This window comes from Schistocerca americana, chromosome 7 (genome assembly GCF_021461395.2).
Source record: "Schistocerca americana isolate TAMUIC-IGC-003095 chromosome 7, iqSchAmer2.1, whole genome shotgun sequence".
Taxonomy (NCBI): domain Eukaryota; kingdom Metazoa; phylum Arthropoda; class Insecta; order Orthoptera; family Acrididae; genus Schistocerca; species Schistocerca americana.
In genome coordinates, this window is record NC_060125.1 from 234,086,578 (window position 1) to 234,100,077 (window position 13,500).

Here is a 13,500-nt window from a genome sequence, read left to right on the forward strand (position 1 = left end):
GAAGTTAGAGGTCCAGCTGGAGCACTCAGTCAAATACTAACCTTGACATCCATATGCATGTCTATGAACCAGTAAATAGAGGGTCCAACTATGTCCAACTTCCTAGAGATATAGCTGATAAGAAAGCATGTATTAATGTTGAAAATAAAACCGACCACTCTTGTTTTCTATGGTTAATCATGGATTGAAAAATAAACAACACGAAAAATGCGTGGTGCACATTTTGATAGGTAGATATCTTGACATTCATAAGTGTTATAACTTTGATGATATCGAGTACCCCACGAAGATCCATTACATACTTAAATTTGAGGTGCAGAGTATTAGCATATGATTTCATGTTAATGGGCTGGAGAAACACAAGTCAGATGACTAGAACAAACAGGATAAACATATAATCATCACACCCCTGCATTTCTCAAAATTTCCTGGTGAGCATAACATGCATACAAACATGCTGGTGTTCTCCAATGGAGACATATATCTTTATGTTTGGATCAGGAACAAGTCCTGACTCATTCCTTATCAAATCAATAAACCCAAGCATAAACTGCATATTTGCTTGAGGTGTCTGAATGCCTTTTCCTCAGACACATTTCTAGCAAAGCATTTAGTAGATTGTGCTTCCAAGGACTCGGAACATGTTATTTTGCCTCCTGAGACAAACAAATTCCTGAAGTTTAAAATACAGATGCGATGCTTGTTTGTGTTGTATGCCGACTCTGAGCATCTCCTCGCTCCAGTGACCCACTGTGAAAGTTACCTTACAGCCCCACATACTACCTCCACAGAAAAACACGTACCATTGTGGGAGAATATCAAGTTGCATCGACCTATGATTCGAGTCTTAACTGATACAACTAGTATGTTGGGGATAATCCTGCAGTTTGGCTTCTCACTTAGCTTGAAAAACTTTTGTGGGAAGTTGATAAGTTTTACAGAGAATACCTCCCCATGACCAGGTCGAAGGACAATAAAGATGTGTACAATAACACAGTGGAATGCCATATTTGTGGGCTGCCGTTACACAGAAAAGTAGAAACTCCTCATAGTGACCACTGTCATCTTACTGGGAAGTACTGTGACGCAGCTCACAATATATGCAACTTGAAGTATCGATCACTGCAACACATACCTGTCTTTTTCCATAACTGATGCTCACTTTCTTGTTGAGCACTTGGCCCATTTTGGTATGGAGAAGATCCATTACACACTTAAATTTGAGGTGCAGAATACTAGAATATGGTTTCACGTTTCTGGGATGGAGAAAAACAAGTCAGATGACTAGCACAAACATGATAAATATATAATCGTCACACCCCTGCATTCCTCAAAATTTGTTAGTGAGCATAACATGTCATTGTCCTGCCAGATAGTGTTGAGAAATATATTTCATTCCTCAAACGAATGTCACCAAGAATTATGCTCGATTCCTTGACTCGATACGTTTTATGCAGACACTACTCCAGTAGGTTGTTGAGACTTAGCTGCAGAAGGATATGTATACAGCTCGAGCACCATTCCCCAATGAAGAAAAGTTTCAGCTTGTGACTGGGTAATGAGTTTTCCCATACGAGTATCTGGATCTTTTGGCAATACTCAATGAAACCAGGCTACCTGACATAACTACAATTTCCATCGCCTGTAGGCGATGCTATAATGGATGCAGAGTATGAGCATGCTGTGAATGTTTGGTGGAAATTCAACATTTCCACTTTAGGTGAATATGCACTACTTCACAGGGGCACAGACGTGCGCTTGCTCTTTGATGTTTTCGAGAAATTCCGGAGTTTATGCATGACGACCTATTCTCTAGATCCCGCCTTTTATTACACAGCACCTGTGTTGTTTTGGAACACCACCCCTGCCTACGATTAATTATCCTGGCTACATGCGGATAAGTATAGTGATTATGATACCTTGTGTTCGTTGCATCATCAGCTCAATCATTGCACTACTTCCTAGTTTTCTTCAACTCTTACAGTACTACCTGAATAATACAACAGAAATAATCATTCTCAACAAAGTAAAATCGTCTCTGTACCACTACACAACAGTACCATGTTCTCTAAATCATTCTCTGTGTCAGGGATCTGATTTTGGAACAATTATTCTCAAAATATTAGAGAAATTAAAACCTTTTCAAACTTCAGAAGACAGCGAATGGCTCACCTTCTATCACAATAGCGATCTCTTCTTGCAGCTCACTCTCGTCAATACTTTCTCCCCCCATCACTTCTTTTAAAGTTCTCTATTGAAATTCTCTTCTTCTTGTCACTTTCATTTCAATCCTCTCCTCTTTCATTATCCCTTCAGCTTCTTCTACTCCTAAACAAGACTTCAAAAGTGCTAAACTAATCAATATCATTCTTAATGCCTCGAGTTATGTTGTTCTTGTCATTGTCATTATAATTATTTTTGTTATTATTATTATTCCATATTATTACTTTTTTAATAATGAAAATTATTATTATTGATTTTGTTATGTAGCAACTAATTAATATCATTCTTAATAACTATTTTATCATCATTATTAGTGTTACTATTATTATGGACAATTATTATTTTTATTAATGATGCAAATTACTATTACTGTGATTGTAATGCAGTATTTTTTGTATATGTTTTTCCTGGACAGATGTAACAGAGGGCCTTAAGGCCCAATCTGCTCAGGCTAAATAGGCAATAAATAAATGAATAAAATATAAACAACTTTCTAAGGTAGGAACAAAGTTAGTTCAGTGTAATGTAAAGAAACCTTGTGACTTTGATTCCACTATTTTGTAATACTTACTTTAATAAAGGCGCTATTAACAATCGGTGGTTGCTGCATTGTAAGAATCAGCCGATATTTTTACACAAAAACGGTCCTTTCATGTTAGTTTTCAATGAAATACTATAAATTTTTGGACTTCACACATGAGATCACGTAACTTGGGGGAACCAGGGCAACAAATGTTGTTCAAAACTAAGCGTTAGTATGTTTATCATGAAGAAAATGTTTGAGACAGTAGATGCTCTGTGTCCTTCTTGCTGCCATTCAAGAGGAATAGCTTAGTGCAGGCAACCAGTTTAGGATCTTATTTTGTTTCATTCCATACCTAGTAGTATCAGGAAAGACAACAAATTAAATTACAAGAATAGGATTATTTGTGTTTGACTTATAGTGATGTGTTTTTGTTGAGTTCACCATGGGTAAAAAATAATGTACATCACCTCCTGTCCTATCAGCCATTTTAATGATTGGTGATCAGAACACTCTTGAAGGTGAACCTGCAATGATGAAGCTTTTAGGGCTGGGAGTAGATCAGACGAAGGAAAATCTGGTAGCAGCAATCATATACATTACAACAAACAAATTCGTTATGCATTTGTATCTCCAGTGAAAGATACAGGATGATTCAGAATTCCTATTATGCAGTTGTAGTTATAGAGGGAAATCAGGGCAGCAACATACGGTAATCAACCCAAGTCCGAAACTGCATGGTTTGGAAGATAAACTTTAAACGATGGAGGAAACGCATATTGAGAGGTCAGTGTCTCGTGTCAGGTGATGTCTTGTGTGACGTCATGTCACGTGTCATCAGAGAACAACCCAATGAAGTGGAGTGCATGAACGTCAGTTACCACTGAGCGATCGAGAAAGGCCGTGCGTCACAGAATGGCAGAGTACACGTTTTCCCAGAACGCCGACCAAATTGCTCATCTACAGTGAAAGTGGACGAAATAGTCCATTAGCACAACGCCTGCACCATGAACGATTTCCGGGTCGTGCCCATCCATCACATACCATTTTTGCAACGTTGCAACAGCGGCTTTGGGAAGCCGGCACCCTCAAGGTTAATAGGGCCATTTGTGGTTGTGGCCATAAGCATGGCATTGTTGACATGGAAGAATAAGTCCTCAATCTGGTCGACCAGACCCCATTGACGAGTACCCGCAACATTGCAGGATCTGTGGATGTATCACAGAGCAGCGTCTGGCGAGTTCTCCATGATTAGCATTCCCCATGAATAGCAATCCATACCACCTCCAGAGGGTGCAGACAATGGCTCCACCTGATTTTGCGCCTCTTGCCTATTATTGTGCATGGTTCCTGTAACTCTGTCTTGACGTTCCAGACTTTCCTCGGATCGTTCTTTTCACAGGTGAACCGCATTTCACAGACGAAGGTCTGCTCAACCGCCGTACAAGTCTTATGAGGAAAACTCTCATGTCTCACATACCCATGGATTTCAATACCGTTTCGGTGTTAATGTATGGGCTGGAATTATCCGTGTTCGTCTGTCTGGCCCTTGTATTCTACTGCCCCATCAAACGGGTCACAGCTATTTGACGTTCCTCCAAGTCATGCTTTGGAGGACGTACCATTGTATATCCGTCGGACTCTGTGTTTTCAGTATGGTGGCGCGCCAGCCCACTTTTCAAGCGATGTCCGTCCGCATCTTCACCAGACGGTTTGGGACGGATGGATAGGTCGCGGTGGGTCGATTCGTTGGCCCCCTAGATCGCCTGATGGAACTCGTCTGGACTGTTTTATGTGGGGCTACATGAAGATAATTGTTTACAAGACTCCTGGAGAGTCACAGGGCAATCTCTTTGTTCTTATAATGGCTGCAGTGGAGGTCATTTGGGACACTCCAGGTCTTTTGGACTGTGTGTATGTGATTGTTCGCAGGTACACTTTGTGCAGTGGAACAGCGGTCGCCACATTGGGCATTTGTTATACACTACTGGCCATTAAAATTGCTACGCCAAGAAGGAAGGCATATGATAAACGGGTATTCATTGGACAAATGTATTATACTAGAACTGACATATAATTACATTTTCACGCAATTTGGGTGCATAGATCTTGAGAAATCAGTTCCCAGAACAACCACCTCTGGCCATAATAACGGCCTTGATACGCTGGGGCATTGAGCTGAACAGAGATTGGATGGCATGTACAGGTACAGCTGCCCATGCAGCTTCAACTCGATACCACAGTTCATCAAGAGTAGTGACTGGCGTATTGTGACGAGCCAGTTGCTCGGCCACCATTGTTTTCAGTTGGTGAGAGATCTGGAGAATGTGCTGGCAAGGGCAGCAGTTGAATATTTTCTGTATCCATAAAGGCCCGTACAGCACCTGCAACATGTGGTCGTGCACTATCCTGCTGAAATGTAGGGTTTTGCAGGGATCGAATGAAGGGTAGAGCCACGGGTCGTAACACATCTGAAATGTAACGTGAACTGTTCAAAGTGCCGTCAATGCGAACAAGAGGTGACCGAGACGTGTAACCAATGGCACCCCATACCAGAACCCCGGGTGATATGCCAGTATGACGATGACGAATACACGCTTCCAAAATGCGTTCACCGCGCCAAACACAGATGCGACCATCATGATGCTGTAAACAGAACCTGGATTCATCTGCAAAAATGACGTTTTGCCATTCGTGCACCCAGGTTCGTTGTTGAGTACACCATCGCAGGCGCTCCTGTCTGTGATGCAGCGTCAAGGGTAACCGCAGCCATGGTCTCCGAGCTGATAGTCCATGCTGCTGCAAACGTCGTCGAACTGTTCGTGCAGATGGTTGTTGTCTTGTAAACGTCCCCATCTGTTGACTCAGGGACCGATACGTGGCTGCACGATCCGTTACAGCCATGCGGATAAGATGCCTGTCTTCTCGACTGCAAGTGATATGAGGTCGTTGGCACCCAGCACGGCGTTCCGTATTACCCTTCTGAACCCACTGATTCCATATTCTGATAACAGTCATTGGATCTCGACCAACATGAGCAGCAATGTCACGATACGATAAACCGCAATCGCGATAGGCTACAATCCGACCTTTATCAAAGTAGGAAACGTGATGGTACGCATTTCTCCTCCTTACACGAAGCATCACAACAACGTTTCACCAGGCAAGGCCGGTCAACTGCTGTTTGTGTATGAGAAATCGGTTGGAAACTTTCCTCATGTCAGCACGTTGTAGGTGTCACCACTGGTGCCAACCTTGTGTGAATGCTCTGAAAAGCTAATCATTTGCATATCAATGCAAATTAAATTTCGCGTCTGTAGCACGTCATCTTCGTTGAGTAGCAATTTTAATGGCCAGTAGTGTAGCTTATGCAGGTACGAGTTTGTTGATGAACATGCAACGTATCTTTTGACATTCTTTCAGAGCTGTTTGTCTTCCAAGCAGCGCATTTCAGGACATGACTTTATTACCAAATATTGCAGTTCTGAGTGTCCTCTACAGAACCTATAGCTATGTAATAAGAATTCTCGATCACCTGATGGAAATTAAAAAAATGCTTAGCACTTCTCAGAGTGGATGACCTGGGTTGACAGTTTGTATGTTGATTGCTTCATACGGTTTTCTGAGAGCAGCTACATGGAAACCTAACAAATACTTTTTACCAGCTGAGTAATGTGTCACTCCTGGTTAAAAGCAAGAGTTCTTTGACTGCTAGAGGATTGGTAACTAAGAGGTCTGTGTGAAGCCGTACAGCAAGTGGTGATGTCCAGTGGCACTCTCTCATAATGCTGTGAGGTACGGATCACTCGGTATTCAGCGACCCAACCCAGTGCATGACTGCTAATCACGACAGCAAGTCTGTTTACGAATGATGGGATGCAGATCAAGCAATAAACTACATCAGAGAAACATGCAACCAGAGACATTTCTCATCAGGTATCATATACCTTCACGTAAAGTGACCATGAGCTGTGTCCAAAGTTGTTTCAGGTAACACGATACTGCTGGGGATGTGTAATACGAGGTGCGACAATAAAGTAATGAGACTGATTTTCTTTGCAAGATGTGGCAACCCTGCAGGCTTATGTAGGCACAATATCTTTGACCTTTGTCTATAAGCTGCTTTTAATCCAAGCGGCACATCGATAGAATTGCTCAGTCGTGAGTTGTGCTGTAATGAGTTAACACGTGTTTGTGTCTCTCATCATGGAAATGGGGCCGCATAATATTGCGCAACGGTATGCCATTTCTTTTGCGTTAAATTGGGTGAAAACGCGACGACAACTTATGGTAAGCTTCAGAAGGCTTTTGGAGAGGAGTTATGTCAAGAGCTCAAGTTTTTCATTGGCATAAAATGTTTAGTAAAGGCAGAACGAATGTTGAAGATGAAGTTTACAGTGGACGACCATCAACATCACGGACAGATGTCAACTTGCAAGGGTGCGTGAACTCGTATGATCTGATCAAAGATTATCCGTGAAAATGATTGTAGAATAACTGAACATCAGTCGAGAAACGGTTCATCTAATAATAACTGAAGATCTTGGTATGAGAAAGATTTGTGCAAAAATGATCCCCAAAAATCTCACACCACAACAGCGAGAAACACGGAAAAATGTGGCAGCCGACCTGTTAAAGCTAACGGAAATCAATTCAGAATTGTTGAGTCGTGTGATCAATGGTGCCGCAGGGAAGTGTCATAGGACCGTTGCTATTCACAATATACATAAATGACCTTGTGGATGACATCGGAAGTTCACTGAGGCTTTTTGCAGATGATGCTGTGGTGTATCGAGAGGTTGTAACAATGGAAAATTGTACTGAAATGCAGGAGGATCTGCAGCGAATTGACGCATGGTGCAGGGAATGGCAATTGAATCTCAATGTAGACAAGTGTAATGTGCTGCGAATACACAGAAAGATAGATCCTTTATCATTTAGCTACAAAATAGCAGGTCAGCAACTGGAAGCAGTTAATACCATAAATTATCTGGGAGTACGCATTAGGAGTGATTTAAAATGGAATAATCATATAATGTTGATCGTCGGTAAAGCAGATGCCAGACTGAGATTCATTGGAAGAATCCTAAGGAAATGCAATCCGAAAACAAAGGAAGTAGTTTACAGTACGCTTGTTCGCCCACTGCTTGAATACTGCTCAGCAGTGTGGGATCCGTACCAGATAGGGTTGATAGAAGATATAGAGAAGATCCAACGGAGAGCAGCGCGCTTCGTTACAGGATCATTTAGTAATCGCGAAAGCGTTACGGAGATGATAGATAAACTCCAGTGGAAGACTCTGCAGGAGAGACGCTCAATAGCTCGGTACGGGCTTTTGTCAAAGTTTCGAGAACATACCTTCACCGAAGAGTCAAGCAGTATATTGCTCCCTCCTACGTATATCTCGCGAAGAGACCATGAGGATAAAATCAGAGAGATTAGAGCCCACACAGAGGCATACCGACAATCTTTCTTTCCACGAACAATACGAGACTGGAATAGAAGGGAGAACCGATAGAGGTACTCAAGGTACCCTCCGCCACACACCGTCAGGTGGCTTGCGGAGTGTGGATGTAGATGTAGATGTAGATGGTGATGAAAGTTGGTTTCTTCAGTACGATCCAGAGACAAAACGCCAAAGTTCGCAATGGTGCTCAAAGGGACCTCCCAAACCTAAAAAAGCTCGCATGTCAAAGTCAAAAGTGAAATGCATGCTTGTGTACTTCTTTCATTCCAAGGGAATTGTTCATAAAGAGTGGGTGCCTTCCAGACAGACAGTTAACTAATATTACTACAAAGAAATTTTATAAAGACTTCGTAAAAGAGTTATTCGTGTCCGCGCCAACATTGCTGATAATTGGACTCTGCATCACGATAATGTGCCATCTCATACTGCTCTGCCAGTACAGCAATTTTTAACCTCAAAACAAATTTCAGTACTACCACAGCCACCTTATTCACCAGATATCGCTCCGCGCGACTTTTTTCTATTTCCAAGAGTCAAAACGGCGGTCAAGGGACACCATTTTCAAACAACACAAGATGTCCAAAAAGCTGGGACGAGGGTCTTGGAGGATATTACACAAGATGAGTTCCGGAAATGGTACCATCAATGGCAGAAGCGCTGGAAAAATTGTGTACAGTCAAAAGGGAACTACTTTGAAGGAGACAACACTAAACGTGACTAAAACGGTAAGCAACATTTTTTTTCACATCAGTCTCATTACCTTATTGTCACACCTCATAGACCAAACTGCGGGCTAGGCTTTAGTTGTCTCGAGAGTGTCTGCTTTCCTGATATCTGCTGACATTAATAGCAGTTATGATGAGCAGTGCAACATATGTTTGCAATGGTCGTTGGCTTCTGAAGGTGCAAAATTTAGCGTAATTCTAAGAAGGTAGATGAGAGATGATTATTTTTTTTTGTCAAAAGACTTTTGTGTCAAAGGACTTCAGGGGAGGTTTTTTGAGCGCTTTCATTAAACCACAAACAAGACATGCACCACAAAAGTGTCCTCAACTACATAGCAGAAGCACACATCACGATTGGGAAGTATTCATCAGAATAATCGAGAATAGCTACCCATTTTACTTTTCTTAAGAAACTAGAGGAAGTAGCAGCCAATCTCACCCGCTAGAACCTCTCGCATTGCAAAGAACAGTCGTAAGAAATAGCCATGGATAGGTTCAGCCACGTAATTAGAGAGGTTTTTCCTACCTGTGGCGCCCACAGACACCTTTCCTTTGTGAGAGCTGTGTCTTAATTTCGTATGTATAAGTTGAGTGTAATGAGTGCGTGTTTAATGTGACGTCATGTTGACATTGGACACAGATGAGAGAAGGGAGAGGGTGAAACCTGATGCCGGCACATAGCCTGCTCCTCTCGAACAGCAGGAAGGGGCCGTCAAGCTTAACGTCTTTATCTGACGTTAGGATCGCCATCAACAGTGCCACATGCCCTCCCTTCATGAGTCACTGCGGAGAGGTTTGGAATTTAATACAGAACATTGGCGCAAAGACTGGCGGCTAGGGCTCAATGTCATCAGCCATCCTCTCCTTTGCCATTACGGCAAAGGGCAAAGGGAAAGCTGCCACCAACACACGGCATACCCGGGCAGTTATCCATCTCAATACCGGCAATGCCAGACGCTCCTTGGTTCCAACCATTCATCAACAATGCATCGTCATTGGTATTCGTTGTTTCCAATCAGTGCTCATGGTCTGAGTATGACAATGAGATGAACATTCAGCAAACTACTGAGTTTAAAATACTTCGGTGTACCACTCGTAAGGTAACAGCTGCGGCGTTGTTGCACTGTGATTGCTTTATTAACAAAAAATTTTTATACTCTTTTATTGATAATGTTTATCTAACAAGGGGAGGCCGCCAATTGTGAAATTCAGATTCAATTCATACTGCGCATAATAAAAGCTCATGGCCAGAGGTGTAATGTGGCAAAGCACCAAGATACACTTCTCAGCCGTTGTCGAGCAAATCGACAGTTAAAATAAATCGTTGCGGTGAAATACTCTCAACGATCAATAATTATCGACAGCGTCGTGGCGCAGCGGTAAGCGCTCGGGTTCGTAATCCGAAGGTCGCTGGATCAAATCTCGCTCCATGCAAATTTTTTTTAGTATTTGTTTTTTGTTATTCAAATGTGTCTATACACACACACACACACACACACACACACACACACACACACACATACATATATATATATATATATATAATTCCCGGCAACCAGTTGCAACAATTATACATATAATAAGTTGTTGAAAGTCGTTTGTCGTGGAAAAACTGGCGACTTCGAACATCATTATGTTTTCCGCAAACAAAGTTGTATTTCACAAATGTTATTAATTGTCTTCATAATGTTAACCACGTATAGTTAACGGAAGACGTAGAAACGATATTCCGAAACGAATACGTATACCGTAAGTCAAACGTTCGAATTAGCATAGAAACCCCACGAACACAAATTTGCTGCGGCAGGTATGAAATATAAGCTCCGATACTCGCTACTCGCTCGTTACACTTGAAGCACAGATGTTGAATGGGCCGAAACGAGCCGCCGCGTAAGCGTAGTTGCCTGCGAACTTCGAAAGAAGGTAGATGCGGTCCCTAGCGCAACTTATCACATCGTCGAAAATCAGTGCGGACGTGAGAGCTTTGGTACACCCTGTTAAACAAACGGAAAAATGGAAGCGGTACAATTGGAGAGCGATCCGCTTTCACCGAAATATATATATTTGAATTACAAAAAACTAATAATAAAAAAAATGTTGCATGGGGCGAGAATGGATCCGGCGACCGACCTTCCGATTACAAACCCGAGCGCTTATCGCTGCGCCACGACTCTGTATAAAACTATTAACCGTAGAGAGCATTTCACCGCAACGGTTTCTTTTAACTGTCGATTTTCTCGACAACGGCTGAGAAGTGCATCTTGGTGCTTTGCCACATTACACCTCTGGCCATGAGCTTTTATTATGCGCAGTATGAATCGAATCTGAATTTCACAATTGGCGGCCTCCCCTTGTAAGTCAGTTAAGTAATACACGTTTTAATTTGCCCTGCCCTATAACACCTTGCCTATTTTAAAAGGTACATTGTCACTAACGCCATTTAATGTCAAAATTGTTTACTCCGTAGCATAATCATACTACTCGTGTCAGTTTTGGCACTTATGGTCTTTCGGAAAGTAGTAGAACGTGACAGGATACTGTAAGGTTTTTGACCAGTAATTTTGTACATTTCACTGCATTGTTGTAAAGCGTGCTGTGGGGTGTCAGTTGTGCTATTCTGCATACTCCTACAATGCTGAACTCTGATCTCTGGAGACCTTCAGAGAAGAGAAGTGCTCCACAGAGTAATGCAGATTAATTAAAGGAATAATAATGTTGTGCAAAAGAAATGTCAACTGGATGAAAATTTATAGTGGTGGCCAAATCAAACTTTACAATATGGGTACCACACTACACAAATAGACACATTAATAAGAGGATGGATCATTTTATCTATAACAAAAACAAGTGATCACTATAGCAATCAGACGACATACCTTCCAAAAGGTTCCCTCACTGAAAGCACTGGGGGTGCATTTCTCCAGTACAGTTCGCCGAACTACCACAGCAACATATCGCCCGCTACTACAAAGGACGCTGACGCTGTTCTGTGATAGCAGATTCCGCAATATGGATATGATTTTTCGAACACGTCAACACTTATCTAGCGTCCAAACTTAATTATTTTGCGCACATTTTACCGCTAACAGCCGCCATGACCCGCACTTTCCAGGCGTCGTACGGACAATTTGTGAGTGCAGATGATATATTCAAAGTTCGCTACACTACTTTAACCCATTTCTGCCTGAATTATTTTTTCCTTCTGATTTCTACAAATTAGAGATTTATGTGTTTATTGTCATCAAAGAAAAGCGATACAACACTCAAAACCAAAATAATAATCAATAATTGAAACAAAAAATGGCGTAACATATGTCACGCTAGGCAGAAAATACGTTTTAGGCAGAATATATGGCAGCAAGTAAAATAATACACTGGATGTGATTTACATCAACTTCAGGCGACAGTTCTCACTTTCTGTGAAATGACACAAAACATTCTATGCACAAACCAACATCACATTTGCAGCACATTGTTCTTGGGGTTCCTTTGTAGTTTTCCGCCACACAGCGTCTTCTTTTTTTCTGTGGCACCATGGCTACCAGATGATTTGTTTCATCATATCTTATATCATGCAACACTCTGCCTTGGTTTGAATTACCTGCAGGGCGTCCAGGACCTCTTGGTACTGCAGCACTGGAAGTCAGGTAACATTTCACAATGTAGCGCCGGAAGTGCAGCTTAGGCATATTTATACTAGTCTTTCTATGAAGAAGCCACCCATTATGTATAGAGATATCTAGAAGCCATGTAAAAATTGGCCACCACCATTTATTTCCTCTGACACTTACTCTATATAATGCTACATTTGCATCCATTCAGTCAGTTCCTCCCATATTTTCGTTGTATTCTCCAATTACACTAGGTCGAGGAACAAGTATTCTTTTCTTCTCTTGTCTAGAGTATCAGGCAATGGTGCTGACTGGACTGATACCATGGCTTGTGGAAGCAATTGTTACTGTAGAATTATCTAGCCATCTGGCAACGATTATTCCACTTTCCTTGCTACTCTTGTAATCAAAATCTCCTCTCTTATTCATTTTGGACATAGTGTTAGAAGGTATGAGATGACACTCTTTAGGCAGACGATTTTCACGAATATTCCCAATTGCACCGAAACCTCGTTGCTTCAGGTAAATCCACAACGTTTGTGATGTAAACAGGTTGTCAAAATAAAACCTGTAGGCAGTATGTTTGTTCTTTTCAGGAAGAGGATCGATCATTTGAATCAAAGGAGCAGCACATTTTTCAAATGCATTCTCATATTTTTCATTCCTCTGAGGATCAGCTCCTTGGTATATTTGAAAGTCCACTAGATAACCCATGGTTGTGTTTAGACACCATGCTTTGTACCCAAATCTAATGGGCTTACCTTTCAGAAACTGTTTCAATCCATGTCTGCCAACATACTTTATCATGCTCTCATCGTAAGACAAATCTTGCTCAAGCTGAAAATGGAGAGCAAACTTTTTTCTTAGCATATTTATTAATGGACGAAGTTTCCACATTCTATCATTATCAACTATTTTTGTGTTGTCACACGAGTGAATGAATCTCATAAT

The 13,500-nt window shown here is 41.6% G+C and overlaps 1 protein-coding gene across 1 annotated transcript; it reads right to left on the reverse strand.

Annotated features, from left to right (window-relative positions):
• Positions 1–12,843: 12,843 nt before the first annotated feature.
• Positions 12,844–13,263, reverse strand: LOC124622856 (piggyBac transposable element-derived protein 2-like). The gene has a single exon (XM_047148649.1). The coding sequence runs from the start codon at positions 13,261–13,263 to the stop codon at positions 12,844–12,846; it is 420 nt and encodes a 139-aa protein (XP_047004605.1).
• Between the last annotated feature and the right edge of the window lie 237 nt (positions 13,264–13,500).